The sequence below is a fragment of the Trachemys scripta genome, chromosome 5, assembly GCF_013100865.1.
Source record: "Trachemys scripta elegans isolate TJP31775 chromosome 5, CAS_Tse_1.0, whole genome shotgun sequence".
In the NCBI taxonomy this organism is placed as follows: Eukaryota; Metazoa; Chordata; order Testudines; family Emydidae; genus Trachemys; species Trachemys scripta.
This window is the reverse complement of record NC_048302.1, coordinates 68,580,693-68,595,392: the sequence shown is the minus strand read 5'-3', so window position 1 is coordinate 68,595,392 and position 14,700 is coordinate 68,580,693. Positions and strand designations below refer to the sequence as shown.

The 14,700-nt window shown below is 36.1% G+C and overlaps 1 protein-coding gene across 11 annotated transcripts in view; it reads left to right on the top strand.

Annotated features, from left to right (window-relative positions):
• NEK1 (NIMA related kinase 1) overlaps positions 1–14,700 on the top strand; it is a 137,695-nt gene that overhangs the window by 68,555 nt on the left and 54,440 nt on the right. For 7 of the 11 annotated variants that reach the window (XM_034770721.1, XM_034770722.1, XM_034770726.1 and 4 more), the window contains 7 exons: positions 1,222–1,305; positions 1,868–1,951; positions 3,934–4,011; positions 6,283–6,378; positions 8,061–8,234; positions 12,548–12,613; positions 12,709–12,937. In XM_034770721.1, the coding sequence (XP_034626612.1) occupies positions 1,222–1,305; positions 1,868–1,951; positions 3,934–4,011; positions 6,283–6,378; positions 8,061–8,234; positions 12,548–12,613; positions 12,709–12,937 (811 nt within the window). Of the gene's footprint in view, positions 1–1,221; positions 1,306–1,867; positions 1,952–3,933; positions 4,012–6,282; positions 6,379–8,060; positions 8,235–12,340; positions 12,508–12,547; positions 12,614–12,708; positions 12,938–14,700 lie in introns of those variants that run through there. The other 4 variants (XM_034770727.1, XM_034770725.1, XM_034770729.1 and 1 more) reach the window with 3 other exon arrangements.

Here is a 14,700-nt window from a genome sequence, read left to right as displayed (position 1 = left end):
GCAGAAGTAGAAGTGACTGCCACCTCACTGTTGAAAAATGTAAACTTTTAAAGTTTTTGTGCAGTTGTCTTGAAGAGCTTTATTATATTGTGAACTCCATTGTGCTTTTAATTATTGGCTTCCTTAGTTTGTGTGTGTGTGTGTGTGTGTGTGTGTTTGCAAAAGTTACTATCATGAAACCCTTTCTTGCACAAGTAGTCTGATTTTTGGTGTTGTGTGAATAAAGGGTCGCTAGTTTGGGGCTGCAGTTCCGTAAGAACTGGTAATTAAATTAAGGAGTTTTTAACTTTTGTTGGTAACAGTTAGGCAATATGTTCCCTGGATTTGTCTGTGCAGTCCAGGCAATTTTACTGTATTTCTTATTTACAGTTCAAAACATTTACTTTCTCTTTCACAGTTGTGACTTTTCTGATTTTAAAATAGGATTTCATATTTGTTGTAGCCAACATTGATACTGGTTGGATTGGTGGAAAAACCAGTGTTCATATATGCTCTTTGTGTTTTTGTTTAACAAATGTCATGAAACCAAACATTTTAATTGGATTACAAATGATGTTTTGGTTTTTTTTTTTTTTTTTTTTAACAAGAAATACCTCTCTTATTTTTATTTATTTTTCTGGTATGAAAACACTTTGGAAGTGCAGGGAAAAGCAAAATATGTTTCTAGTGGTCAGTTTACAATACAACTCTATTTATTTTTAAATCTAGTAAATGCTGTGATGAGTACTTAGATTAGTATATATAAATAGTTTAACTATTGATATGAATAAAATTTCCATGAGCTATTAATATTTTACGTTTAAAACTAAAATAAAAATATTAGATATTCTAGGTTTAGCTGAAGAATGCATTATTATTGTCACCTATGTGCTGAAGATGGTGCAAAAGACAAGTAAAAAGAAAGCCCATACCCCAGAGAATTTATAATATAAAAGATTTAGCTAGAGAAGACTAGACACACAGGGAGATCAGAAGAGGGAGCTAAATATGTATAAAAATCTAATATATTAGAATGCTCTGAGGCTTTCTCTTTGATTACTCAGTGGTTTTGATTATTACTATTAAATGTTTCTTGTAAATAAGACTTTTGTCAGGGAAGTTCATAAGAGCTGAAAGTCATCTATGTTTCCCATAAGAAATTTAATGCAGTTATTGTTGGATAAGCTAGATAATGTTCTGGCCCTAGTCATTCTTAAACTTGGTACATTAAATGGTGAACAGGGTACACTGCAAAACCTGGCAGCTATCTATGGAGGCAGGCCCATTTCTGCAAGAGGAAGGAAATCCAGAAACAAGGAGGAAGAGGTATGCTACCCGCATGTTTGCCACCTTCATCACAAAATAGCATCACTTTGACTTTGCCTCTGCCTTGTTTTCCTGCATGGTTTATAATTTATAACAAATATAAGAACTTCATAGATCCCCAGGAATTAATGTGTATATAGTCCTAGAGTTTGTTGCTCAATAGTCTTAGTAATAGCTGTCTACATAAGTCTTCTTTCAAAAAGAAAAAAAAAACATTTATTTTCTTTTAAATAAACACAAACATCCCAGACAAAAACAAAATCCCAACCCCTATTTCCATTCTTTTGGTAATAAATACAACTACTCCTAGTTCCCCAGATCTTACCAGTCTTAATAACCTTAAGCCTACCAAATTTAATATTGTGGAACATTAGTTATGGTTTTCGTTCATTTCATTAGAGAAGAAATCAGCTGGATTTCTTTTAGAAATTAATGTTAATTTAGCAATAGCAGTAGTTTTTCCTTTATTTTGACCTTTTTGTGGAACCATATGAATTTAGATACAAAATGCAAAACTCATTGTTTCCTTTTAGTTGAAACTTTTGCTTCCTTTTTCATATAGGAATACTTGGCAAGATTAAGACAGATCCGACTTCAAAACTTCAATGAACGCCAGCAGATTAAAGCTAAACTTCGTGGAGAAAAGGTTGGACAAAAATAACTCTTAAAGGCTTTGAGGAGTTAGTAGTGAAAGGCTCTAGACTATTGTTTGTGAGATCTTTTTATGCAGGTGTAATTTTCCCTTTTAAAAAAAAATACACCTTTTAGGCTGACATTTTCCATGTTGAGGCTTTATCTAGAAGTGAATCTTTTTTCATTAAGTATGAGCAGATCCATATAGCCCTTGTGGAGTAAGAGTGCGAAACTTTCTTATTCTTAAAAAGTAATGGAAAGAGAAAAAACAACCCAGGAACCACTATCTTTTAAAGAAGATTCTACAAAAAAACTGCTGAAGTTTGGAAAAAATACAGCTGATGTACTCTTTGAGTACTAATACCTATTTTTTCATTCTTGTCTGGCTTTGCCTTCTTGCTGTATCCTTAATTTGTGTATTTTGTTCTTTAAACCAGCCTAAGGCATTGAAATGCCATCAACAGATTTAAAATGGAAATTGATTTGGATCAGTTTAAATGGCCAAAAAACTGCCATGATACAGGGTTACAACCAAGGAACCCGGGGGAATCCTAAGGGCCAAGAGGGGCAGAGTACATATTAAGAATTTTTAAACTGCTCTTAAGGCTGTATATTTATGCAGGTATGAAAATGTTTGATTTTGCTAATCAATCTTTTACTACCTAGTGAATGTTAAAGCTACAAGTGTGAAGCTTACCAATTACGTTGGTAAAGCACTATTTACATTTGTTGCCTGTTGCCTATTAGAACTGGGGACTCTTTCCTTTAAAAATACTTGCTACTTTTAAAACTCCATAGAAATGCCATGTGAAAGAACCCTGCCAATGCAGTGTTAAGGTTGTACAGTTAAGCACTCAAGTCATAAAATCTAAAAGTTAAGACTCAATGCTCAATCTGAACTCTGATTCCTTGTGTGTGTGTCTATTAGAATACTGTGTTCACTTAAGCTAACATGGCTTCTTCAAGTAATTGTTCATATGGCTTCTACTTCTGATGTGCTTGTGCCTCACGCATATGAGATCTGATTCTTTTGACCAGGATTGTTTTTGGGGCCACAGCTGCACCCTGGATGTCTTCACACCCCTTTTTCCTCATAAGGCATAAAGAGCAAAGGAGGTCCCAGTTGTCCCTCAGTTCTATCTTATTCTTTGTATCACTGAAACAGAATTCTCGTGGTTTATTCATACTTCTCTGCCACTCTAGTAGTATTTAGTTTTTTTGTTAGTTAGCTTATCTTTTAGTTGCCCAGTGGTGCATACAGTTTTTCTCCTAGTTAGTAGGCCCGGAGCCCACTTCCATTACCAAGACTTTAGCTATGATGGCAGAAGCTAAATTCCTGAGGTTTAACATATGCCTCTCCTGTAATGCTTGTGCGCCACTTAGTGATAGGCACTCTGCTGCTTGTTGTGCTTAGGCAAAGGGTATACAGTATCTCAGACTTTGCCCAATCTGCTGCCTTTTTCATAAATAGTATTATGTTAAATACAGTTTAATAATATGTGATGGCATAATTAGAGATGGCTTTGTAATGTATACAGGCAGAGTTAAAGTTGTGCATGCATGCTTAAATTTCTGATTTCATGAGTGCTAAGCTTTTCAACCTTAATATTGTGTTAATGTGGTTATTGATCTTAATAGAAACAAATTCTGTATGCATTTACAGTGTAACTGGTTTAAAGGTAAAAAGAACAGGAGTATTTGTGGCACCTTAGAGACTAACAAATTTATTTGAGCATAAGCTTTCATGGGCTACAGCCCACTTAAAGAATTGTTTTCTTTTGGTTTGTAAAAATTCCAAACTTGCAATTTAAAGACTGGATTTGTTCATAAAAGATGTGTTCCAGTTCAACCACAGGAATTACTGAGTGAAATTTTATGGCCTGTGTTATGCAGGTAATCAGACAAGCTGATCACAGTGCTCCCTTCTGGCCTTCAGATCTGTAAATCTGTGAGCTAACTATGACTTGCTCACTTTTAAGAACTCTTACTTTGTAGAATGAAGCTGACATTTCTGATGGACAAGAAGCAAGTGAAGAAGCAGAATTGAGACGCAAAAAAATTGAAGCACTAAAGGTAATGGAAAAAAGAGGTTTAGAATAAATTCTTTAAAATCCACTTAATATTCTTCTATTTGGATTGAATCAGGCGGTAGAATAGGAATACAGTGGCACAGTTTTAAAATTGTACATTTGTTATTTGCAGTAGCTACACTACATTACCATATATTTGGTATTTCTCATTGTAAGGATAGATAAAACATTAAATACTGTAATGCATGAATCTGTGTTTTAATGACACCCTCTGTATATATGAAGAGGAGTTGTATTTTTCTGTAGCAAAACATACATTCTCTAGAAGTATGCACTATGGACCATTCTTCATTTAGCTTCAGGTTGTTGTGGAGAAGTCTGATGGACATGTAAAAGTAAATTAGTCTGAGTAGTTTGAGTTTAAACTAATCATTTAACTTAATTCTTCCAACACAGACAATAGGTTTGTGTACACTTTTGTGAAAGATAGAATTATTAAATACTTTGAATTGTATTGCAGTAACAAAACTATAAAGTTGACATGTTACACCTCTACCCTGATATAACGCTGTACTCGGGAGCCAAAAAATCTTACCGCGTTATAGGTGAAACTGCGTTATATCAAACTTGCTTTGATCCGCCGAAGTGCTCCCCCTCCCCCCCGAGTGCTGCTTCGTCGCGTTATATCAGAATTCGTGTTATATCGGGTTGCATTATATTGGGGTAGAGGTGTACTTCAATACTAAAGCTTATTTTTGGTCACTTACACTGTGACATGTTCATTTAAAAAAAAAAAAAGCTACATTTTGAGTGAAGCTTTTCTCACTGTTAGTCTTGGTTCTGAAGACAGTTTGGTGTGGGCATGATGGAAATGCTGTGATGTGGAAAAGGAGGAAGACTGAATGCACCATGAATAATCTGTCTATTGTGTTTTGTGGAGAGAAGGGAAGGGTTGAGTTAATTGAGTACAGGCAAGAAAAAACTTTCCAGATGCTCTTGTATTCTTTGTCTTCAAGCCTGCCATAAATGTTGTTGTGAATAAGGCATCATGGCTTAATTTCATAATTATTTCTCTAGCAAAGTTTTTAGCTTTCTGTTCTACAGGAGGTCTACAGAGTTCAGAGCTTTTAGTCTGAATTCTGCTCCATGGTCTCTTGTAACAATAACTATCTATATCACACCAATACTATGTATGTGTCCTTTAAAGTTGATGGGGGGAAATGTGCATTGTGAAAACAATGTGACTGTTCTATTATGATTAAAGCAACTAATTTTGGTCTCTTCTGTATATGTATTATATACAGAAATGCAAAATGTTTCATTTAATGTTTATTTTAACATAGTTATGGTTTTCTGTAGAAACCATGACCTTGAACTTCTGTATTGAAAAATTCATCTTAATGCTGCTTTATTTCAAGGTTTTTATTTCCATTTTGTTTGTATTAAAAGTGTACAAGGACATTTTGACATTAGAATCTCCTTTTAAAAAATATACTTGGGGCAGGATGGATTGTCTTGAAAAGACTTACGTAGTTCACCAACTTTTATGTGGAACTATTTTGTATTATTGGGTGTTTTCTGAATATGACATTAGTTCTCATATTTGACATGCGAAGTGTCATATGTTGAGAATTGAAGAACTGAGCATCTGGGACAGAGCTGGGCGAACTATGGCCCACGGGCCACATTTGGCCCACAGGACCATCCTGCCTAGCCCTTGAGCTCCCGGCCAGGGAGGCTAGCCCCCGGCCCCTCCCTGCTGTGCCCCCTCCCCTGCAGCCTCAGCTCACATGCTGCCAGTGCTCTGGGTGACAGGGCTGCAAACTTCTGCCTTGTAGCGCGGCGGCATGGCTGGCTGTGGCCGGGCAGCATGGCTGCCAGTCCTGATGCAGCATGGTAAGGGGGTGGGTAGCAGGGGGCTTGGATAAGGGACAGGGGGTTCTGGGGTGCAGTCAGGGAGCAGGGAGCGGAGGGGTTAGATAGGGGGTGGGGTTCCAGAGGGGCGGTTAAGGATAAGGGGGTCCCAGGAGGGGGGGCGGTCAGGGGACAAGAAGCGGGGGTGGAGGTGGATGGGTCGGGGGCTGTAAGGGGGGCAGTCGGGGTGGAAAGTGGGAGGGGGCCAGGCTGTTTGGGGAGACACAGCCTTCCCTACCTGGCCCTCCATACAGTTTAGGGATCCTGATGTGGTCCTAAAGCCAAAAAATTTACCAACTCCTGATCTGGGATGTTTCATTTGAAGTGGTCTGCAGAATGAAGAAGTTGGAGAACTGCTGATGAGATTGGATTGAAGCCTATTCTTTTTTCTTATTTGCAGGCCCAAGCAAATGCGCGAGCTGCAGTTCTGAAAGAGCAACTAGAGCGAAAGAGAAAGGAGGCATATGAAAGAGAGAAGAAAGCTTGGGAAGAACATGTAAGAAAAAAAGAGTTTTCTTACACAGTATTGGTTTTATTTGGCATGACCACTCCCCAGACTTGGTCTCTCAGCCAAAGAGTACAGTGTTAACTTTTTCTTCATATGACTAAAATATAAGGCCAAGATTTTCAGATCTCTGTAACTGTAGTTTTGGCTTCTAAAACTGAGCTGTGCGTCTCTGAAAGTCAGAGCTCTCTTATTTATTATCTTAACTTCAGGCACCAGGTATGAAAATCTTGGCTTTTAGTTTGAAATGTACACTGAACTTAAAAAAAATCATTAGGATCATGTTGAAATATTTACTATTGTTCATGTGTTATTGAAATCCGCAAAACTGTTCTTTTAGTCATAAAAACTTTGGAGTGAAAAATCAGATTGGTAAAATAGCAGCAAAAGAGAAAAATGCTTTGATGCTTTTAAGTAGGAAATACTGAAAGAGTACAGCTAGTGATCTTTTTAGGCAGCATGAAATGATGTGTGAAATTATTTGTCCCTTTTCATGATACATAGAAGCTTGTCAGGTGACAAGCTGTGCTCAACTCATAAAATCTTTAAAGAATGAACAAATGGTGATTTATAATGATGAATTTTAACTGGTTTCTATTGATGCAATGAACTGCAACAGTGGCAAGAATTAATGATGTAATTTATACTTGTTTTCAACATATGACAGGCTATAGTGCTATTTTCAGGTCTTCACTTGGTGGCACTATTGTTGTGAATTTAAAACTAAATTAAATAATGAAATTACCTGAAAATGCTAAAGGCACGTTTGCATAAAATCTAACACCCACTCTCTTTTTAAAATAGTCAGGCCAAAAAAAAAAAAACATTTTGGGCAAAAATTCAAGGAGGAAAAGTACAAATAATATTTACTGTCATCTTGTTCCCCAGCAGTAAGTGTAGAAGCTTTTAGTCTTGTGGTGTGATTTCACCCCCCCCCCCCCAAGTCTTTTTAATATTTCATGGGTATATACAAGGTCTTTTTAAAATAGTTGTCATTAACTATTTTTAAAGATGTCCTGTCAAATTAAATCATGTAATTTAAAAAAAAAAAACTATCTATGAGTACTTGAGATGTCATTGAGCCATGTTTTTTGCATGTCTATATTCTGAAACTACCTTATTTTCAAAGGGTTTTACCATCAAACTTTGGATCAGCAGTTTATCATGCCTTTACTATGGTAACTCTTTGGATGCTGAAATCTATCTGTCTTCACCTCAATCTGGCTAATTTCCCATATTTCTAATTGTTTAACCTTTTTTTTTTTTCTTAATTTGACCCCTGTTAGTGCATACATGCAGAACCTTTTATTTCTCCATTCTAATACCCCTTTCTTTTTGGGTTTTGCTAAGTTTAGAAAGTGCCTTTCTACTATATTGCTGCTTTATTTTACATGAGTTAAGCCTTCAGCATAAAGTATTGGTCTTTAATAATAAATTAAGAATCTAAACCTGCCTTTACAGAGGGAAGATATTTACCACTTACATTTAGTTCCTCAAAAACAAAATTAATAACGCTCGACAGTTTAAGGGGAAAAAAAATCTTCCTCTGTCATAGGATTAAATGAAACTGGCAATCTCAGTTTAGATCCATGGTACATTGATAACTTCGTGCTGTTTCTGTTGGTTTATGTTAAAATAGAATGACTTTTTTTTTTTTTTTTTTTTAAACACAGTTGGCAGCAAAATGGGTAAAGAATCCTATGGTGCCTTTTAATGTGTCGGCAGCTGGGGTTAGTCCTATGCCTGGGCAACAAGAACCTGGAGGACCGCCTGCCAAACCACAACTTCCATTGAAGCCCAGTACACCAGTTATCTCTATGACTTCAGCTTTGAAGTATGTGGGCATGGTAGGTATTCCGCTAAAATCTAAAATGAACAAAAATCAGCTGAACTGGCACAAGATTTTAAAAGATATATTAATCCAAGACCGTTCGGAATCTATAAACTTTAAGAAGACCACATGTTTTTAATGAGAACTGGATACCTTAAAAATTGATGGAATAAGTAATGGTATAAATTACAGATCTATCAAGTTAATCTCCACAGAGATAATCAATTTATAATTTAGATTGGTCAACTTGATTTACAATCAATGCAAATACTAAAAATCCAGAATATCACCACTTGAGCTAATACATATTGAAGTCCACTGAGGCCAGGATTTTGCCCACAGTCTGGTAACTTCTAGGGAGGTCATTGGGAAGCTGGAGCATCAATAGTTCTTCCCCCACCCCCTTCAGCCACAGACAATGTAATGGTGGTTGCACAACAATTTTTGAATTTACAACTATTTTGTGTTACAATCTTCTAAAACTTCTAACATAGTTAGTAAACTATTTAAAACTCTGAAAAAGGAGTAACTGTTGTCACTATTATTTTTGTTGTCTGAGACAATAGCAAAGACTTTCTTATTGCTCTTTTTTCTGTATTTCAGGGACTTGATCCTGCAAACACTTACATATGAGCTTAACTTTATTATTGTGAGCATCCCATTTAATTTCAGTGGGACTAATGCAGGAGCAAAATTAAGGATGTTTAAGTGTTTGTAGAATTGGGGCTCTGGATAGTATCTTTAGTGATTGGGACACAATATCCTGCAGGATTTTTTTCAGTCATATAATCAATGGAAATATGTAAGAACACATTTTTCCTCAATATGGATAGTTCTCATCATGTCTTCTCCTATATTCAACCATCCATCTTGCATTAATGTTACTGTTGATTCCTCTTTTTTTCACTTGAAACATCTAGTTATAGAGCTTTCTTGGGTCTACTCATCTCAACAAATTTAAACTCAATCGTTCATATTTCTTTAAATTGTTCACTTTGGGCCACGTTAAAAGCTGTAACTTTTTTAGCAAGTTCCAAGTCTCTGACTGACTTGCAGTTGTTTTTATGGTCTGATCATTGATATGGATCTCTGCCATGTTTAGGTGTTGAAGATGAACAGACACGCTTCCTAAAATGAAGCTTAGATTGAATTGCTGGTGGAAGGCCTGGAAAAAATATTTAAATTAGGGCTGACAAGCGATTACAAAAATTAATTGTGGTTAATTGTGCGATTAAAAAAAAAAATTGAATTGCGCTGCTAAACAATAGAATGCCATTTATTTAAATATTTTTGGATGTTTTCTACATTTTCAAATATATTCAATTACAACACAGAATACAATGCTCGCTTTGTATTTATTTTTGATTATCATTTTTACAGTGCAAATATTTGTAATCAAAAGATAGTATTTTTCAATTCACATTATACATGTACTGTCGTGCAATCTCTTCATTGTGAAAGTGCAACTTACAAATGTAGATTTTTGTTGTTGTTAAATAACTGCACTCAAAAACAAAACAATGTAAAACTTCAGAGCCTACAAGTCCACTCAGTCCTGCTTTTTGTTCAGCCTATAGCTAAGACAAACAAGTTTGTTTACATTTACAGGAGATAATGCTGCTTGCTTCTTGTTTACAATGTCACCTGAAAGTGAGAACAGGCGTTTGCATGGCACTATTGTAGCCAGCGTCGCAAGATATTTACGTGCCAGATGTGCTGAAGATTCATATATCCCTTCATGCTTCAACCACCATTATAGAGGGCATGCGTCTATGCTGATGATGGGTTCTGCTCAATAACAATCCAAAGCAGTGCAGACTGACACATGTTCTTTTTTTTATCATCTGAGTCAGATGACACCAGCAGAAGGTTGATTTTTCTTTTTTGGTGGTTCGGGTTCTGTAGTTTCCACATCAGTGTGTTGCTCTTTTAAGACTTCTGAAAGCATGTTCCACACCTCATCCTTCTCAGATTTTGGAAGGTACTTCAGATTCTTAAATCCTGGGTCGAGTAGTGTATCTATATTTAGAAATTTCACATTGATATCTTTGCATTTTATCAAACTTGCAGTGAAAGTGTTCTTAAAACGAACAACATGTACTGGGTCATCATCTGAGACTGCTATAACATGAAATACGTGGCAGGATACAGGTAAAACAGAGTAAGAGACATACAATTTCCCCCCAAGTAGTTCAGTCACAAATTTAATCAATGAATGACTTAAGGAAGCATGTCGTCTGGAATGATGGTCGAAGCATGAAGAGGCATATAAATCTTTAGCACATCTGGCATGTAAATATCTTGCGACACCAGCTATAACAGTGCCATCGAATGCTTGTTTTCACTTTCAGGTGACATTGTAAACAAGAAGCAGGCAGCATTATCTCCTGTAAATGTAAACAAACTTGTTTCTCTTAGCGATTAGCTGAACAAGAAGTAGAACTGAGTGGACTTGTAGGCTCTAATGTTTTACATTGTTTTGTTTTTGAGTGCAGTTATGTAACAAAAAAACCCTACATTTGTAAGTTGCACTTTCACGATAAAGAGATTGCTCTACAGTACTTGTATGAGGGGAATTAAAAAATACTATTTTTTTATTTTCATTTTACAGTGCAAATATTTGTGATAAAAAATAATATAAAGTGAGCACTGTGCACTTTGTATTCTGTCTTGTAATTGAAATAGATATATTTGAAAATGTAGAAAACATTGAAATATATTTAATAAATTTAAATCGGTATTCTGTTTAACAGTGCAATTAATTGTGATTAATTTTTTAATGTCAATTCATTTTTTGAGTTAATCACATGAGTTAAATGCGGTTAATCAACAGCTCTAATTTAAATGACCATTGTGGCTACATTTCAGTCATTGTAGTAGCTTAAAAAAAGTCTCATCAAACTTGACAATGATTTGCTCTTCCATTTCAATAGATAATTCTATTCAGTGGCACATTTGATCCTGAAAAATATCCTCTCAAAAAAACACCCTGATTTAATACCCACATTTTTGTGATAACCCTAAATCTTTTCTCTTGTTGCTTAGTAACTGTTAGCAGGACGTACATTTTTACTTTACAAGAGTTCTGTTTGCATTACATCATTCAGTTGCTTATTTCCTTCTACTTCTTTCAACTTTTAAGCATGTTAAGTCAGATAAATTCATGCAGTGATGTTTGGTAATGCTTATCACTCACTTGCAATATTAATGAATAGTTGTCACATTTACTATAGCAAGAAACAATCATTTAGTGAAATCAGTACCCTAATTCTGAAAAATGAGCTTCTTGAGTTTATATAGAACCTCATTATCACATATCCCACTTACATTCCAGGATTTTCTGTATTCTAGCAAACAACGCTCATTCGTGCATTCGTCTCTCTTCAACATCCATTGGCAGCTGATTGTACCAATAGCAGTCGCCTTTTTCCACCCACTCTTTTTCCCCTCTAGAAAGTTGTAATTTTCTTGTTCATAGTCACCATAACCTGAACTTTGATGTTATCACTAGCCTTTCAGTTTATTCTAAACATTTTCATTTCACAGATTGAAAATGGTTTGTAATGTTTCTAATACCAAAACCTTTCAAATATTTAAGCTCCTATATATGTTTCTGTGTGACATAAAAGTTCAGAAATACTTGATGAAAATATCAATGTAGCCATAAATAAGGAGCCACCATAAACTGGTTTTATATAGTTGCTAACATAATAGCATTTATACTTTTTTGAAACAATTGTGGATCCATTTTTTTCTCTTCCTTCCTTCTTGATCTGGTTGACTACTTTTGATACTACTGATTACTTTGTGCTCAAATATTGAGAAGATGATGTTTCTCTCATTATTCTCCGTACTTAAATGCAACCACTCTCTAGCCACTCCGTTTTTATTTGTAATGAAGATTTTATGTCTTCCCTTCCCTTTTTCTTTGTGTATAGGTGTAACTTAATTCTTTCCTTGCCCTTTATCTGTTCTTTCAGGAGTTACTCAAACTTAACTTCAGGCATAGATGTGAATTTTCATAGATAGTGCCCTACTTTTATCTCCCCCGGTTTATGTTCTAATCCTTCTTTTTACCATCTGCTTATACAGACTCTTGGTTTTTTAATTGTTAACTTCCAGGTACTGAATGTTTCAAAGACAAAATTTGTCCTAGAAATTCTCTGAGGGAAACTACGTAATAAAAGTATTGTACAAGAATAAAAAGAGTGAACAGTTATCAATGGACAGATTTTTAGAAACCTTCTCCCAGTACAGACTATAAATATTCTAAAGATATTTTTGGGACTTCCTTTCTTGCATTGAATTTCGTGCTTCCTGGATCTATAGGATGAAAATAAAACTGCTATCCAGGAAACCACAGAGGAAACAAAGAAGGTAGATCTTGCTGTGCAAGTAAGTCAAATTACGTTTGGTTTTATTTTATTTTCCTGTTCCTTTCCCTTCAGAATTTAGAATAATTTAACTGGTATACTTTTGCCCCTTTTCAGAATAAAAGAGAAATACTAAGAAGATTGAATCAAAATCTTAAAACACAGGAAGATGTAAAAGGAATAAAGGAGCCTAAAGATACCTGTGAGACAGCTGTGGCTGAAGAGAGTAAAGAAGAAGAAGAATATCCTCTTCTAGTAGATCGCAAGAAATGGGAGGTTGCAGCAGCTGAGCTGGTGGTTCCTCTTGCACAGCTAACTATGGAGGAATCGTTCTCAGGGACAGAGAGTAAGGGCTTGTCTTCACTACCCGCCTGGATCGGTGGGTAGAAATCGATCTCTCGGGGATCGAATTATTGCGTCTCGTCAGGACGCGACAATCGATCCCCAAATCGACGCGCATACTCGACCAGCCCAGGTAGGAGTAAGCGCCGTCGATGGGGGAGCCGCGGCGGTCAATTTGCCGCCGTCCTCACAGCGGGGTAAGTCCGATCGGATACGTCGAATTCAGCTACACTATTCGCATAGCAGAATTTGTGTATCTTAAATCGATCCCCCCCTAGTGTAGACCTAGCCTAAGCAAGCTTTCTGCTTTGTCTACCTGAGTATTTCCATGACTGATCTCTAGGTGCCAATCTGTCAGTTCACCAGAATGAAAATGCTCCTAATTATAACCTTTTCACTACCTAAATGGTTACTCTGCCTCTCGGTCCACATCTTTCAAAGACTTGAAGAGGACTATATTCAAGGGCTGTCAAGCAATTAAAAAATAATTGCGCGATTAATTGTGCTGTTAATAATAGAATACCATTTATTTAAATATTTTTGGATGTTTTCTACTTTTTCAAATATATTGATTTCAATTACAACACAGAATACAAAGTATACAATGCTCACTTTATATTTATTTTTGATTACAAACATTTGCACTGTAAAAGAGAAAAGAAACAGCATTTTTCTTGATAAAGAGAAACAGCATTTTTCATGATAAAGAGATTGCAAGTTTAGTAGTGCAATCTCTTTATCATGAAAGTTGAACTTAACAAATGTAGAATTATGTACAAAAAAACTGCATTCAAAAATAAAACAATGTAAAAATTTAGAGCCTGCAAGTCTACTCAGTCCTACTTCTTGTTCAGCCAATCGCTCATACAAACAAGTTTGGTTACAATTTGCAGGAGATATTGCTGCCTACTTCTTGTTTACAGTGTCACATGAAAGTGAGAACAGGCTTTCACATGGCACTGTTGTAGCCAGAGTTGCAAGATACTTATGTGCCAGATGAGCTGAAGATTCATATGTCCCTTCATGCTTCAACCATGCAGATGACGGGTTCTGCTCGATAACGATCCAAAGCAGAGCAGACTGATGCATATTCATTTTCATCATCTGAGTCAGATGCCACCAGCAGAAGGTTGATTTTCTTTTTTGGTGGTTCAGGTTCTGTAATTTCCCCATCGGGGCGTTGCTCTGTTAAGACTTCTGAAAGCATGCTTCTCACCTTGTGTGTCTCAAATTTTGGATGGTACTTCAGAGTCTTAAACATTGGGTCAAGTGCTGTAGCTATTTTTAGAAACCTTCTTTGTGTTTTGTCAAATCTGCTGTGAAAGTGTTCTTAAAAAAACAAACATATGCTGGGTCATCATCTGAAACTGCTGTAACATGAAATATATGGCAGAATGTGAGTAAAACAGAACAGGAGACCTACACAATTCTCCACCAAGGAGTTCAGTCACAAATTTAATTAATGCATTATTTTTTTAATGAACATCATCAGCATGGAAGCATGTCCTCTGGAACAATGGCTGAAGCATGAAGAGGCATATGAATCTTTATCGCATCTGGCACATAAATATCTTGTGATGCCAGCTACAACGGTGCCATGCGAACACCTGTTCTCATTTTCTGGTGACATTGTAAACAAGAAGCAGGCAGCAGTATCTCCCTTAAATGTAAACAAACTTGTTTGTCTTAGCTATTGGCTGAACAAGAAGAAGGACTGAGTGGACTTGTAGGCTCTAAAGTTTTGCATTGTTTTGTTTTTGAGTGCAG